Source organism: Salvelinus alpinus, chromosome 9, assembly GCF_045679555.1.
Source record: "Salvelinus alpinus chromosome 9, SLU_Salpinus.1, whole genome shotgun sequence".
Classification (NCBI taxonomy): Eukaryota; Metazoa; Chordata; class Actinopteri; order Salmoniformes; family Salmonidae; genus Salvelinus; species Salvelinus alpinus.
Window position 1 is genome coordinate 42,124,011 of NC_092094.1, and position 17,013 is coordinate 42,141,023.

General features: G+C 41.7%; 1 protein-coding gene across 4 annotated transcripts in view; it reads left to right on the forward strand.

The window, feature by feature from the left end:
* ntrk3a (neurotrophic tyrosine kinase, receptor, type 3a) overlaps nucleotides 1-17,013 on the forward strand; it is a 256,450-nt gene that overhangs the window by 85,952 nt on the left and 153,485 nt on the right. For all 4 annotated transcript variants that reach the window (XM_071326246.1, XM_071326248.1, XM_071326247.1 and 1 more), the window contains exon 4: nucleotides 11,788-11,856. In XM_071326246.1, coding sequence (XP_071182347.1) covers nucleotides 11,788-11,856 — 69 coding nt within the window. The remainder of the gene's footprint in view (nucleotides 1-11,787; nucleotides 11,857-17,013) is intronic.

Below are 17,013 nucleotides of genomic sequence, written 5' to 3' on the forward strand. Positions count from 1 at the left end.
TAAAAATGTCTAAATGAATTGCAGATTTCTTGATTTATCATTAGATTAATTCTGACTATTTTAGAGAAGTGACTATTTTGAGGAAATCGCTTTGTTGTTGCTACGGTGACTCAGGGGGACAAACAACAGTATCTGCCAGGTTATGATATGCAAACACAACACACCCACATCAAACCACACCACCAGGACAACTCTCGTTTGGATTCAGTCATGGCCACTAACATTTCTTAATGAGCAATCTTCAAAAAGAGGCCAAATCAGGAAGTGCCCTTTAAAAATAACCTTCAGATTATGGATTCTACTTACATCAAACCACTGTCATTTTACAAATACCAGCTCTAATTATTTACCTACACAGTGTCCTAAACCAACATATTGTTGTTGGGTAACAGAGTGAGGAGTAGATACAGATAACTGCCAAAATAATTAAAAAATACTTGTGTAAATGAGGGATAAAAAGTATATTAAAAGTAGATGCCTCCACACAGGTGTGGTTCCTGAGTTAATTAAGCAATTAACATCCCATCATGCTTAGGGCCATGTATAAAAATGCTAGGTAGGCCATTATTTTGGCTACCATGGCTTTGCTCCCATAGGATGACAATGCCCTAATCCACAGGGCACGAGTGGTCGCTGAATGGTTTGATGAGCATGAAAATGATGTAAACCATATGCCATGGCCAACTCAGTCACCAGATCTAAACCCAATTGAACACTTATGGGAGAATCTGGAGCAGTGCCTGAGACATCGTTTTCTAGCAACATCAACAGTGAGGGAATTTCTGGTGGAAACTAGTAGAATCTATATAAAGGTTCATTGAAGCTGCTCTGGTTCATGGTGGTTCATGGTTACATGTAGATGGTTAATAATGGACTGCTGTTTGCAGCGTCATATTATTATTATTTTTTAAATAAATTGTCATTTAGCAGACACTATTATCCAGTGTGACTTTCAAGGGCACATCAACAGATTATTTCCCACCTAGTCAGCTCTGGGATTCAAACCAGCAACCTTTCGGTTTCTGGCTCAACGCTCATAACCGCTAGGCTACGTGTGACAGACAGGCATGTAGCAGTTCTGACGAATCCTGTTTTTGTTGTTCTCCTGCAGCATGGTGATGCCTCTGCAGTCAGCCAACTGATGAGTGTGAAGTGTGTGTGTGAGTGTGTATGCGTGTGCCTGCGTGTGCGTGCATGTGTTTGTAAGAGAGTGTGTAGTCTGTGTGCGTGTGTGTGTGTGTTTTGTTCTGCATGCATGGCGCTGACTCATCGCCCTCCTCAGTCATTTCATTATGGCCTAATTAAACGCGTCTCATTACCCAGCGCAATAATTGCTGACGCCTATACCATGGAAACAAGGAGACATGCGGAAAAAAAGGAAGACAACTGAGGCCACATTTAACAGCAGCACTGCGTGTACGCAGGACTCTTGAGCCTCTTCCTGTGCAACTCTGTATTTGTGTCGACTGTGTCAAGGAAAAGGTCACCATTGTAGTATGTCCATGACTCCAGAATCAGATAGTTGGTCTGTATAGAGACGTTTGTTGTTCATGGCTGCAACCATGCACTACATTTTTGTTGAAGCTCTTATGTAGTGGCTTTCAAGTCTTGATTGCGTAGGTAGGTGAGCTGTGGCGAAGAAATTATAGAGAAATGTTGGAATTCTTCCATTTGTTTCTCAAGGCTGTGACAGCTGAGCTGAGGTGCCACGGTTTCTCTAGGAGGCGGAAGCAACGAAAGACAATCTTCCTGCAGTCAAATTGTCATTGTCTCTTCAGTTGGCAGAGCAGGAAATTCATTGTTTGGAGAAATATTAGACAATAGCAGCCAAGCTGTGAATGTACTTTAATTAAACAAGGAGCACAGACATCTAAGAGACCCTATAATACTTACAAGGAAAGGAAAGGACTTACAAGGAAAGGGGAAGACTTTCTCAACCGTTGTGTTCATATTGCAAACATGAACAGTACATGCCATTCGTATGGATAGTAGCCTAGTGTGGAGTTGGCTGGGCATGGGGGAGTGGGTTTTACCTTGGGTTTCTTGTTATCAGAAGCAGTTACTGGCTGGCTGGCTTTTCCAGGGTGGATGGATGGGGAGTGCAGAGAGGGTGTGGAGTGACAGTGAGGTGGCGGTGGTGGCGGGATGCCAAGTGCTTATTGTCAATTTCATCTGCTCTTTCCAATTCTGGTAATGCCTAGCTTTCTCACACAAACCCTGTGGATGACCTACTTACCTATTCATTCTCACTCTGTGTTTTCCAATTCGGTTCAGAACAGTGTGTGTGAGTGTGTTGGAGACTGACTGAAAATCTTTCCCACTCTGCAATGAATGGATCTTGCCAGGTCATTTCTCTCTTTGACTCGCCTGTCTCCCCGTTTTGAAACACAATAGCACTACCAGACACACTCATTTCGGAGTTCAAAGCAACAAAAAAGCAACATGAAAGCAGCTCTGTATAAATGTAACTTAACTAGCCCACCTATTAATTGAGTCACAATCTACAAGGCCTCTTTATTTATGTGTCACGAGACACCGGGGCTAACATTACATCCCATTAACATTCACATGACCATAGTGCTGTGAAAGCTGCAATGGGTTTTCTGTGTCCCCTTTCCTGGTAGAGTAGAATAATAAATGTGAGGCAAAAGCAGCTTCGTGATCATTAATGAGACAATTAGTGTGCAGACCAGGGGCGCTCTCTGAGCCCGGCACTGGACAAACAGCTCCATTGTTGTGCCTCCCAGCCACGTCACAATGACTAATCAAAAGAGAGCGCAGGGAAGCTAATACATATTTGGTCTGATTAATACTTCCCCACTAAGCAAAGGCAAGGCAGCTTTTCTCTTTTCCCACGTCTTGCGGTCCGCTGGTTCACGGTCTTTCAAGAAGACAGGAAGAGCACCGGCGATGGGTGACAGCCACCTTCACAGAATCACACTGCATGCTGGGAAACATGGGGGAGGTACGGGGTAGACAGGAAGGGAGGGAGGGGGGTGGCAAAGGATACATTGTTTTCTTTTTTGGTGGTCCTTCTTCGAAGACACTGAGTTATTCATCTGTGTGAGGCCCGGAGTGTCCTGAGATCACAGCGCTGTGTGTCTCTCTGGGGAGGGTTGGGACAGCACAGGGCTGCCCCATATAATAGCACAGCATTGGCCCTCTGGGAACTCCACTATCAGGACACTGGCCAGTAAATAATGAAACAGTCAGGATGATGGACACCGCCTGACGTAGTCTCTTTGGCTCCGAGACTCTAGTAAAGGATGTTGACAACCCTGACTGCCCTACACATTTAAACCAGACCCAATGCTACATAGATTATTCCCTTTACAAAGGATGTTTAGGGGCCAGCCAGTCAATAAGGGGACGACACATGTGTTTTTATCACCATGGTGTGTAGGAGGAGTGTTGAAGATCATTATCTCTGAGACAAAAACAGCTACATGTATACACCTCCTAGACTTAGGGCCTAAATGTTTGTATGTGCTTCAATAGTGATTCCTTTATTAGTGCTCCATCATCAAAACATTCTCCATACCTTATTATATCCAATCTGGACAGAGTAGCTATGATCAATAGGGGAGAGGGGTAAATTGAGCCACCCTTGTTTCTAGGAAACCATACACAACATGAATCATGTGACCATATATTTAGGAAGAGGTCATCATTTCATTGAGACTGTGAAGGAATAAACCATATGGAAATAGTGGTAAGAAAGTTAGATCCCCCAAAAATGTATTTTCACAAAGTCAAATTAATTTATTGTGTTTGAGGTTTCGTGATGCTTGTATCTAAACCAAAGTAGATAATTTTAAGATTGTTCTATACATCAGTTGGGGTCTCTATTAGCTTCAATATGAGGTCCTAAACTTAGCATGAAAGTGCATCCTTGTAGCTGTGTGGGCTAATATAGTGAAAATGTTTTCCTTGAGGTAAGTTGAGCCTATGGTTGAGCCAATGGAAAGTTTAGCAAATGTATGTGTTTTCTTCCCAGGCGTAATGCAAGGCACTATCACTTGGATATGAGGTAACAACAGGGCCTGGCCTGTGTTAAAGTGTTTAAAAAAGGTGTTAAGCTGTGTTAAAAGTATAATAAAAAAGTACAATGTTTATTAATTGAAGGACAAAAAAGTTATTGTGATTGTGTTGAATTGTGTTTGGGAAATAAAGACAGACATGGTTTTAAAAGGTTAGTGGTAATATTTCATTCAGTACAGAAATTTTAAGGCGGCTTCACTTACCCTGTCCCGTGACTCAACTTACCCCATACCCGGGGTAAGATCATTTTCAGGGATACACAACGTCCTGAAATATATCTAGATATCTTTGTTAGAAAGAATACTATATTTCTCTTGATGGAGTGATGCTGGGAAAAAAAGAAGCTAAATTCTCCCCTACACATTGTGTCTCAATCTAATACTTTGTCATAAGTCACAGTGAGGATGCAGAAAATCCAGAACTTTTAGAATTTAAAGGAAAGGAACAATAACCATTCCATTAAGAGCTGAAGTGGTCATTAAAGAGTGAAGAAATAAGAACTGCAGTGCAGAAAGCACCTGATGCATTAATGATACCTCAGGAAAAATCACTATCTTGCTATCTCTGATCTTATCACATTTGGATGGTTCAGTTGTAGCTGTGATAATGTTTTGGGAAATTATCTTTTGCCTTGATAAGATAACGCAACAAAAACATAATCTTTGAAAACAACCACACAAAAGCACCCCATTGGTTGTATAATATATGAAAATGTAGATACTGAGATGCAGTATCTTTAAATTCTGGTCTTAGTTCCCCGAACCATCCCCAATGTTACACTTTCTCAGTTTAGTTGTATATTTTCTGGGGTGAGCAGGGCAGCATTTGGAGAGGCAATAGCTGAATTTACATTTAAAGCGTAACCTCAGTATCTAGGACAGTTGAGAATCCAAGAGTTACTGATAGATGTTTGAGGCAGACAGGCATATCCATACGCATAAAGCAATATCAACAAAGTAAATGGAGCGACACATTGCAGAGATCAGGCATTTGAATAGCTCACCTGAGTGACTGGGTAGAAATACGCCCTGAGAAATGTGACCTTGCGTTACGGCTTCCAAATAAACATTGGCATCTAGCCTTATATGGCAATATGTATGCTTTCATTCCCCCATTCTATTTGAGTTGGAATGATATACCCAGGCTTGTATATAGTGTGTATGTGTTTGATGAAAACAATATTTCTTTGAGACATAAAGACCGTATTTAATTAAAGCTTTTGTGTAGATGCGTGTCATATATGGGGACTTTTCGGAAGCTTTTGAAGCAAACCGACATGAATTTTAAAGAGATTTCTTTCAGTCACATTAATTTTGTCTTTCCATGGTATGGGTGGCAGAGAGGAATTGATATCTGGGTGCAGGAAACAGTAATAGGCAACCCCCTGTGGTTATCCTGATTATGCGGGTGAGATATTATAAATGGGTGTGTACAGGGATTCAAGAGATTGGTGTTCTTGTTATACAAAAATATATATATTCTGTCGGGGCAGCTTTGAATTGAGTGAGAGTGTCTTGTGTATAAAACCAATTTCTTTTTCACTTCTGTCAGATACATTCCCTTCTGTCATTTCAATAAATATTGAGCAACTTTTTCAGTTGATTTGCAGGAGTTTCTGGCACCTGGCAATATTGTTAAAAGATAAACCCATCATAGCACGAGGCTCAGGGTTGTTATCTTCCATCTGTGAGGTGTTTTCACAGGTAGACCTAATCTGGTCTCCTATGTCAGGGTTTCCCAAACTCGGTTTCCCAAACTTGCCCTAGCAACACAGCTGATTCAAATAACCCATTGGGGGGCAGGACCGAGTTTGGGAAACCCTGTCTTACTTCAATTACACTTTTTATACCTCCAAATATGTTAGAATGCAAAATTATTTATGACCATTTAATTTTAGTAATGTGGTTGTTTTCGGTAGTATCTACGCATTTTAAAGCTGCCTAATCATGTTCTGTGTTAATTGTTTCATTGCTTCCACTATAACGCATAGGCCTAGCTGTTTGTCATCCACAGGTGCCGTAATACTGATAGGATGCATCTCCTTAAAGGTGTCATCCGGCCCAAGTCAGTTCATGTCAGTTATGGCCACATTGCCCCATGCTAACCTGCTAAGGTCTCACACCTGTGTGTGACAAACAGTAATATATGCCATCTTCTGAGATGGTCAATGCTTTGGTGTCATTCTAACTGCACCCAGTCCCATCTGCAGATCTAAGGGACTGCCTTTGGCTTGAGACTACTGGGAGATACAAAATTGAAGAATCAGTCCTACTGTATGCAGTATCTAACTGCAGGCTATGTATAATTGCCATGTTATTAACAATGGGCCCTAGTTCTCCCGTTGACTTCTTCACCTGCATTATAGATGAGGGGCTGTAGCCCCAGAGTCCCCTAACCCCCTGCTGGAGCCAATCAGGAGGACCCACTCATCAACATTCTGTGGTGTCCCATGACACACATATGCAAATGTCTGTGAATATCATGAATAGCATACCTTATTAAATGTGATTTACTGTACTGTACTGTACTGTAAATGTGATTTACTGATATACATGTAGGAAACGGATCAGAAGAATAACCTTTTAACCTTTTCCACCCTCACTCAATGTAAATTTACCCGCCTTAAGATATGCATAGTATACAGCAGCTCTGCAGGGGAAATTATAATCAGCTCTGAACTGTGTTAATTGACAAGCAAATTTATACCTCTGCTATAAATAACCCTGCTGATGTCTATGAGGCGTGTGAAGAGCATTATCAAATGTCAGAAGGATCGTATTGACTCTGAAGAGGAAGGCTCTGTCTGCTTAGCCTGTGACCTTCTTCCATGATTCATTTCCACCTGTTAGTCTTTCTAACTTTTAATAACAACATGTCTACTCCTGTGTGTTTGGGGCAAGGCGTCACATTTGATGTCTGATTTGATTTATATATTTATTTCTTATTGCCTTCTCTTCCCAAATCCAATTTTAGCTGACATTTCTCATGACTGTAACGAAGAATGACCTTTGAAAAGGACACTTCCGTTCTTGCATGCAGACGGGTGGTGGTCTAGTGGTGTAGGGAGGCAGGCCTAGTGACGGGGAGGCAGGTCTTAATAATGGGAGAGGTGTTGTTGCCTTCATCCATCTCCCCTACCCCTCACCCACCGAGGGAAAGCCCACTCCCAGGCCTGCAAGGCACCTTGGGAAGGTGTTACAGCGGAAGCATCTGCCCCCGACCTTAATGTTGTTCAGAGTGATAATTGCATTGGGGCTTTGACTGCTCTCTCCTTGATCTCTCTCTTATGATCAATTCTCTGATTCAATGAGCCTAACACAATACACTGGCTGAGGAACAGAGGAAAAGCGTGAGGAAAAAAAGTTCCCATGTGCTTTGGGTGCAATGCCTGGTTATGAGGTAATGAAGCCTTCATAAGGACTTAATAATTCTTCCCTCTTTATGTTAATAGGGTTCGTAATCCACATCGACAGGCTCCTTCACCCTTCCAACCCTCCAACACCACTCACACAGCACTCTCCATCTAACACAGAACACATTCAGGCTCATGGCTACATCATAATTGTACAGATACGCTACAGATACGACCGCTTGCCCACAAGGACACAAGTAGAGTGACAGTCTGAATGCCTTGCACATAATATACACACATGCTCATATGGTCATTGCACGCATCTATGCATGATTACACACCCATGCATATTCATGCCAACATATAGTGCACCGATGCATTCAGGGCTGGCTCTAGCGTTTTGAGGGCCCTAAGCGAGGTTTGGTTGGGGGGCCCCCCCACCTTTTAGTGTCCTACCTCTTAACTGTGGAGAGAACTTTTTTTTAAAGTTAATTTCCTTCAATTCAACACATTTTGCCATAGGGCGTATCAGATGTTGCAGTTTCAAGGAATGTCTTTGCAATTCTACACGTTCTGCCATGGGGAGGAAAGAACATTTTGCAATTTTACAACACATTTCATGCAATTCTATTAAGTTTGCAGTTTAACAGATCATTTCCAGCAATTCTACACATTTTGCCATGACTTATGCCATGTTAATATGATATCTGAGTGAGAGTGACTAACAAAACCAATGGGGGCCCCCTGGAAGTCAGGGCCCCTGGGCATGGGCCCTGCATGCTCGGTGGGTATTCGGCCATGATTACTACAAGTTTAGATAGCTGGTTAGACTAACTTACCAATAATAAAATTGTTAGCTGATACAGCTTATTGAGTGACTGACAAGAAAATAAAAACTGCTGATGCACAACCAAATGTCAGAATTGGAACTACTATACCTGACTGAGTTCCTAAAAAAAGTGCATACGGCCTCCCGAGTGGCGCAGCGGTCTAAGGCACTGCATCTCAGTGCAAGAGGCGTCACTACAGTCCCTGGTTTGAACCCAGGCTGTATCACATCCGGCCGTGATTGGGAGTCCCATAGGGCGGCGCACAATTGGCCCAGCGTTGTCCTGGTTTGGCCGGGGTAGGCCGTCATTGTAAATAGGAATTTGTTCTTAACTGACTTGCCTAGTTAAATAAAGAATAAATAAAAAGAATAATAATACATTTAAAAATATATATTTCGCTTATGCCTGGGGCCGGCCCTGTATGCAGAAGATACTGTGTCTAAACAACACGAGTTCTTCCAGAGGCCTCCTGCTCTTCCTCTGCTCCAGTATGCAGCTCTCCCTAAACCATTCCACTAATTGATTCTGTCTGTGTGACAATCTGAAAGGGATTATTTGTGAGCCAAGAGAGGTTTCCTACAAAATTCCGTTATTGTGTTCCATTTTTAGACTAATGGTGTGAATTTATTTGTTTTTTTCCTCTGAAAGGCTGCAGCTCACATCATAGTTCCATTCCCATGTGATGCCATTATCTCTTTATCACTGTTACACAGATGGAAGGTGACTGTTCGACTGGGGAGCATCATCTTTTGATGCTGCAAAGGGCAGGTCAACAACTGCAGAAACCATTACTAATCACTACTAATACTCTGTTGTCTAGCAGCCAGAAAAAAATCCTTTGTCAACAGGCCATCTTCATGGGCATACTTTCTTAGAAACACTAGCTTTTTCCTCCTACAGTATACTTGTATCTAATTCCAGTGTCTATATTTGTCCTTCTGAGGGCAGTCTTTGTGTAGAGTTCCCATTTCTCATTAGCGTGTCCCCGTCCTCAGGGGGACAGGCTTGATAGACAGATGGACAGACAGACAGCCTTTTTGCCGGCTCAGTTAGCTCTGGCTCTGGCTACATGTTATTTTCCTAGGACTGGGCTCTTAATACACAGTGTCCAGATGAACTCCTTTGTGTGCCAAGAATAATAACATGTAGAAATAAACCATACAGCCCCTGCTAGTCCCAATGGATGCAGCTTTAATAATCTCATTATCAATTTAATGAGGTGATTAGAATGCCAGGGGCCAGAGGTGCACATAGAGTGTTATGGAAGATGCTAGTAGCATCCTGAGTCCTCCTGGCGTCTTGGTGGTGCAGTCCTCCTGGCTCCTAATCCTTCAGCTAGCTAGGGGATTAGTTACCATTGTCTCTGGAGACTTGGCTCGAAGCGGCTGCTGTAATGCCAGGTCACACACTTTGTCTCTGTTATGGTGGTCGCAGGTCCTCTAAAAAAAGACGTACAGCTCTGTGTAGGGTTCTGTTCCCTCTGTGTCACAGAAAATGCAAGGTAAAATCATGAGCGGTGGCAGGCGCCTCTTTGGTTTTTTCGTTGCCACGGAAACAGACATGTGCAGCAGCGCATCGGTGTTTAGTAGGGTTAGTCTAGGGCAGTAGTTCCCAACCAGGGGTACTAGGGAAAGGGGGATACCTAGTCAGAGAAGACATATTAGACCACAGGCCTGCCGGTAAAATGCACATGAGGGGGTATTTCAGGGGTACTCCGGGCAGAGCAAAATTCAATTGGTGGTACAGTAACCGAAGAAAGGTTGGGAACCACTGGCCTATGGGATCCCAATGCACCCAACCACCAAATGAGGTACTTGCCGAGGAAGCACATTAAGCATCGCGGTAATGTTTCCTGAAATGAAAGGAACAATTTTGTTTCATTTGATGCAATCAACCTGGACAGACCTCTTCCTTTGAAACATAAAACACGTAAACAACATAGACTACCCATGAATCAACTACGCCATAACATGTATAGTAATGATAAAGAATGGTATGAACGGTAAGATTTCCCCCCTTTCCCTCTCAATGATTGAGGTATAAAAAAAAAACTATTACAGACTCTGTCTACCCCGACCCAACGATTTGAAATCCTTGAAAGGGAGTGAATGAGTGCACACTGCAGGGAGAAGAGGGTGTGATAGGAATTGGACTGTAGTGTGGGGGAACAGGCAACCAGCCCTCAGCTGGGCAATTTGACTCTCCGAAATCCTCAAGCTGAATTAGTCACAGTGGCCGCTGAAGAGCCTCCTGTGCCTGACCAACTGAGGCCGGCTTCTTACCCGTAATGTGGGATACTGAGCCTATGCTACCTACCGCCAGGTCTGAGATAGGGAAGGATTTACTGTACAGTAGAGTGATTTCATCTTTATATTTGAGAAAATAGCCTGAACTGCCCATCCTACTGTATGCCTCTATCCATGGTGCTGAAGTAAGAACAGGCAATGGGCTGTGTTTGAATACTGGCACTGTCCATGGTCCTGTAGTAGAGAGGAGCAGGTAACAGTATGCAGTGAATATTGTACAGCAATGTGGACTATTGACAGCACTAAGAGATATGTGTAGTTATGCTGCCCATAGATGCTGCCCATTGATCTGGTCTTGTGCTGTCTGTGGTTCTGTATAGAGAGGCTACCGAGAGGTGTGTGTGTAGTGTACTCTCTCCCTGTCCGTGGTGCTGCAGAGCAAGGCAGCAGAGGGAACAGGTCAGGGACAGGCAGCCAGAGAAGCAGCAGTCCCCAGCTCCCCAGGGCCAGATGAGTGGTAAGACTGCAGTGGAATGCATTGATTATCTGTCAAGCAGGCCTGCTAGGATCTAACCAGGGCAGTGTTAGGGTATTAAGTGATCTGAAGTATTCAATGAATATTGATAATGAGTGGCTGTTCGCCTGGCTCTACTATTAGTGATTCAACCCCCCTGGTGCTCACCGTCTCTTCACAGAGATGGGTCTGGGTTGGAGAGGGCTTGGGTAGCTGGTCCCTAGTGAGCATTTCACTGTGTTAGTTTGATGGTGCAATATTTTCACATCATTGCGTTGATCTTGAGCACAACCTCGTACTTCATACTGTAGCCTACCATTTTTCACTTCTGGAAGCGCATGCCTTTTCGTATTGGAAGTTGCTCTGGATAAGAGTGTCTGTTAAATGACAAAAATGTAAATATAAATATGTTATCAGCTCTCCAGAATACATACAGATCTTTTGGTGGACCACTCACTCTCGCTCTACAAGAATGCCTCCATTTCAGGGTTTAACACCTTAGAGCGGTGCTCTGGTGGTTACATGCCTTATCTCACCTCCTTTGTATTGGATTTGAAGGCCTCAGGCCCTCGGTGTCTCTATTTAATTTGTTGTCTTGAAAATGACCAAGTCTGTCTTTATTGGATTGTCAAGGCTGCTCCGTTCCCTCCAGCACCACTTATTCTCTCAGGATTTTTCGTGTTTCTTTGGTTTGTGCTTTGTGTTTTCTCTGCTGCTGTTTTCTTCATCTGCCTCGGCCACGTAGTCCAGCACTAATACATTTATCCCTCTCATGTGTTTTCTCTCTCTCCCTCTCTTCTACAGAAACTTATCGAAGAATCCTCTGACCACATTATCATGGCAACTCTTCCAGAATCTTCAACTCTTCGAGCTGTAAGTTTTTGTAAATTTTTTATCTTATTTTATCAACTTGTGCACCCAGAAAAACCTTTCATAGAGCCTGTTATATCCTAAATGTGCAACCCATTTAGCACAACCTTCATGGTTTCCAAATGGATTCCCATCTTCTTCCATTCAAAGCCAAACAACAATTAACTTGGAGAAAATCATTGAAACAGACAAACAACACTATACTTTATTCCCTGCGTCATAACCGTTGATTTAATGGATGTGACATATGAGTGTGTTAAATGGAGCTGTCCAGGCCGGGTGATTCTCTGGTCCTTTAGTGTCTTGTTTGTCCAGGAATATACAGGTGTAGGATCTTAATTTGAATGCTCTTTTGTTGTTGAGAATTCTCCTGCATCGCCAGAAATGCAGATGAGCTTTGTGATTTACATAAATTCACTGAAAACCCACACTAACACACGGTTACATTAACAGTATTGCACTTTTTATATAGCCTACTTTTGGCCAGCTAATAGCCTAACCACCAATCAAGCAACATCATAGACTAAACTTTCAAATCCTGCTGCTGCAGGATTATTTTGCTGTGACAATATAGGTCACATTAAAATCCTACACCTGTATGAGCAATCAGTGTGTTTATGGCCTGAATCTGCTACTTGTTTGGACCTGTTAGGTCCTCCCTTTCGGTAGAATACACAAATTGAAGCCTAGCGTTGATATATGGCCATCGTAGAGTTATTAGACTTGCATCCCCTCCATCCTCTCCAGTCCAGGAATCAGAGTGAGTGCTTTCCCTAAATAGCAGAGAGCCTCAGCCAGGGCCTGACGCAGAGCAAAGAGCAGGGAGCAGGCTAGGCTTTATCATCGCTCAGCTCAGCCCAGGGAGGGGGAACAAATGAAGAGCAGCTGTAAGGTTGTGATATAAATGTGGTATTTTAAGCTATGGAAACAGGGCAGCTCCTCTGGGGAGGCCTATCTTATTTTCATGGTTGCCTGTCCTTTAAAGGCAGAAGGAGGAGGAGGATGTTGTACATGGAGCACTACTTAGGCTAAAAGCAACCAAATACATAGAATATTTGAATAATACCAGAGTAAGAATATCATGGGCAGCAGAGTAGCTGATGATAGGAGTTAGAATGTACAGCTGATTTTTAATGGAATATCTACATAGGCATACATAAGCCCATTATAAGCAACCATCACTCCTGTGTTCCAATGGCACGTTGTGTTAGCTAATCCAAGTTTATCATTTTAAAAGGCTAATTATAAATTTGAAAACCCTTTTGCAATTATGTTAGCACAGCTGAAAACTGTTGTCCTGATTTAAAGAAGCAATAAAACTGTCCTTCTTTAGACCAGTTGAGTATCTGGAACATCAGCATTTGTAGGTTCGATTACAGGCTCAAAATGGGCAGAAACAAAGAAACTTTCTTCTGAAACTGAAACTCTAGTTTGAGAAACAGACGCCTCACAAGTCCTCAACTGGCAGCTTCATTAAATAGTACCCGTAAAACAACGTCAACAGTGAAGAGGTGATTCCAGGATGTGGGCCTTCTAGGAAGAGTTGCAAACAAAAAGCCATATCTCAGACTGGCAAATAAAAATAACTTTTTAAGAGGGGCAAAAGAACACACACAGAGGAACTCTGCCTAGAAGGCCAGCATCCTGGAGTCGGCTCTTCACTGTTGACGTTGAGACTGGAGTTTTGCGGGTACTATTTAATGAAGCTGCCAGTTGAGGACTTGTGAGGCGTCTGTTTATCAAACTAGACATTCTAATGTACTTGTCCTCTTGCTCAGTTGTGCACCGGGGCCTCCCACTCCTCTTTCTATTCTGGTTAGAGACAGTTTGCGCTGTTCTGTGAAGGGAGTAGTACACAGTGTTGTACGATATCTTCAGTTTCTTGTCAGTTTCTCGCATGGAATAGCCTTCATTACTCAGAACAAGAATAGACTGACGAGTTTGAGAAGAAGTTTCTTTGTTTCTGGCGATTTTGAGCCTGTAATCGAACCCACAAATGCTGATGCTCCAGATACTCAACTAGTCTAAAGAAGGCCAGTTTTATTGTTTCTTTAATCAGAACTACAGTTTTTAGTTGTGCTAACATAATTGCAAAAGGGTTTTCTAATGATCAATTATCCTTTTAAAATGATGAACTTGGATTAGCTAACAGAACGTGCCATTGGAACACAGGAGTGATGGTTGCTGATAATGGGCCTCTGTACGCCTATGTAGATATTCCATTAAAAAAAACAACGTTTCCATCTACAATAGTCATTTACAACATTAGCAATACGTACACTGTGTTTCTGATCAATTTGATGTTATTTTAATGGACAAAAAAGGTGCTTTTCTTTCAAAAACAAGGACATTTCTAAGTGACCCCGAACTTTGAATGGTAGTGTAGCTGTAAGATGAGAGGGTATACTGACAACATGGAAAAGGTTGAGTGAAGTAGAGACAAATAAGTGTTGTTTTGAAAACACAGATGAAGTATAGACTCTACAGATGGTCATTTTGTTGTGTGAACTTAAATGACCATTCCTTTTGATACCATTGTTATTTCTAGCCATATTTTGACTGTTTGTGTCTTCTGAATAGTACAGCCTGTTAGAAGAATAAAAAACCTTTCAGTCTGCTTATACACTCTTACAAAAAAAGTTTCTATCTAGAATCTAAAAGGGGACAGCCGAAGAACCCTTTTCAAACCGTTTTTTTCCAAGAGTGTAGTATTTAATCTCTAATTACTAAAACTGTTCAACAAAGGCTCAGTGATAAGCGCCCAACATCACAGCTTGAGCAAAGAGAAGAATCTGACGGAAAGAAGATGAAACTGGTTAGAAATTAGTGCCATTTCCTTCTGACCAATTGGGAACAAAGACATTGATTAATTTCTTATTTTCTGTGGTGTAGAGCCTAACAAACGACTAATAAAACATAATTCAATGGATATCAAATTTTTTCTTAAATGATTTACTCTCCAGTCCTCTGTGGAATGTCGGCACAATGACAAACATAGCAAACACAGCAGGGCTGAGGCATGCGGATAGGCTTCTCGGCTGCGTCCTAAATGGGACCCTATTCCCTCATAGTCCAATACTTTTGACCAGAACCCAGTGGATCCTGGTCAAAAGTAGTGCACTATATAGGGTATAGGGTGCAATTTCAGATGCACCCTGCGTCTGACTTTAAAGCTGAGATCCGCATTAAGGGAAAGATGGTTGAGTCTGTCTTTAAAGGTGAGATAGTTTTTACGTTCAGCATCACTCCGTCAAGGGAAATATAGTATTATTTCTAACAAAGACATGACATATATTTCAGGATGTTATGTATCCCTGGAAATAATCAGAATTCATGTAAACATTACAGTTGCGAAAACCCAGCTTCTCCAAAAAAAAGTTTTCTCTTGGCACAACTTATTCTGGGTATAGGGTAAATTGAGCCGTGGGACAGGGTAAATTAAGCGGCCAACAAATGTCTGTACTGAATTAAATAGTACTACTACCTTTTTAAAACCATGTCTATCTTTATTTCCCAAAAACACATTCACAGTCCCTTTTTTTGTCTTTTAATATTCGTAGCATCTTTTAACACAGGCTTAACACCTAACAAACGCTTTGTACTTTTTAAAACACTTTTAACATAGGCCAGGCCCTGTTGTTACATCATATCCCAGCGATAATGCCTTGCTTAACTTGCCATTGGCTCAACCATTGGCTCAACATAACCCAAGCCAAACATCTCGACTATATTAGCCCACACAGCCACAAGAATGCACTTTCATGCTAAGTTTAGGACCTATAATTGAAGCTAATAAAGACCCCAACTGATGTATAGAACAATCTTAAAATTATCTACTTTGGTTTAGATACAAGCATCATGAAACCACTAACACAATACATGAATCTCACTTGGTGAAAAGCAGTTTTTTTGACGTAACTTGCGTAATACTTTTTCCATGTGGTTTCTTCCTTCACAGACTCCATGAAATGATGACCTCTTCCTAAATACATGGTCAAACTATTGATTTTGTATGGTTTCCTAGAAACGAGAGGGGCTCAATATACAGTACCCCACTCTCCCCTGCTCATTGCACATCATGCAATGATGTCAGATGGAGAAAAAAAGCAGTGTTTTAAAAAAAAAAAGTAATGTCTGTTGTTTTAATATGGCAAACGGACGTGGCATTTTCACCGCTACAGATTCCAACTTGAAAACGTCTTATGGCTGCAATCCCGTTAACAGGATCGATATGACAACAGCCAGTGAAAGTGCAGGGCGCCAAATTCAAACAACAGAAATCTCATAATTAAAATTCCTCAAACATACATGTATCTTATACCATTTTAAAGGTATTCTTGTTGTTAATCCCACCAAAGTGTCCGATTTCAAATAGGCTTTTCAGCAAAAGCACCACAAACGATTATGTTAGGTCCCCGCAAAATCACAGACAAACACAGTAATTTTTCCAGCCAAAGACAGGAGTCACAAAAAGCAGAAATAGAGATAAAATGAATCGCTAACCTTTGATGATCTTCATCAGATGACACTCATAGGACTTCATGTTACACAATACATATATGTTTTGTTCGATTAAGTTCATATTTATATCCAAAAACCTCAGTTTGGCGCCATTTTCAGAAATGCCTCCAAAATATCAGGAGAAATTGCAGAGAGCCACGTCAAATAACAGAAATACTCATCATAAACTTCGATGAAAGATACATGTTTTACATAGAATTAAAGATACACTTGTTCTTAATGCAACCGCTGTGTCAGATTTCAAAAAGCTTTATGGCAAAACACAATATTCAATAATCTGAAAACAGCATTCAGCCACAAAAGCAAGCCATACAGTTACCTGCCAAATTGTGCAGTCAACAAAACTCATAAAAAGCATTATAAATCTTCACATACCTTTGCTGACCTTCGTCGGAATGCACTCCCAGGACTCCCACTTTTGTTTTGTTCGGTTATGTCCATCATTTATGTCCAAATAGCTATTTTTGTTAGCGTGTTTGGTAAACAAATCCAACGTCAGGAAGCGCGTTCACTAAAAGCTGACGAAATGTCCAAAAGTTCCGTAACAGTCAGTAGAAACATGTCAAACAATGTATTGAATCAATCTTTAGAATGTTTTTAACATAAATCTTGAATAACGTTCCAACCAGAGAATTACAT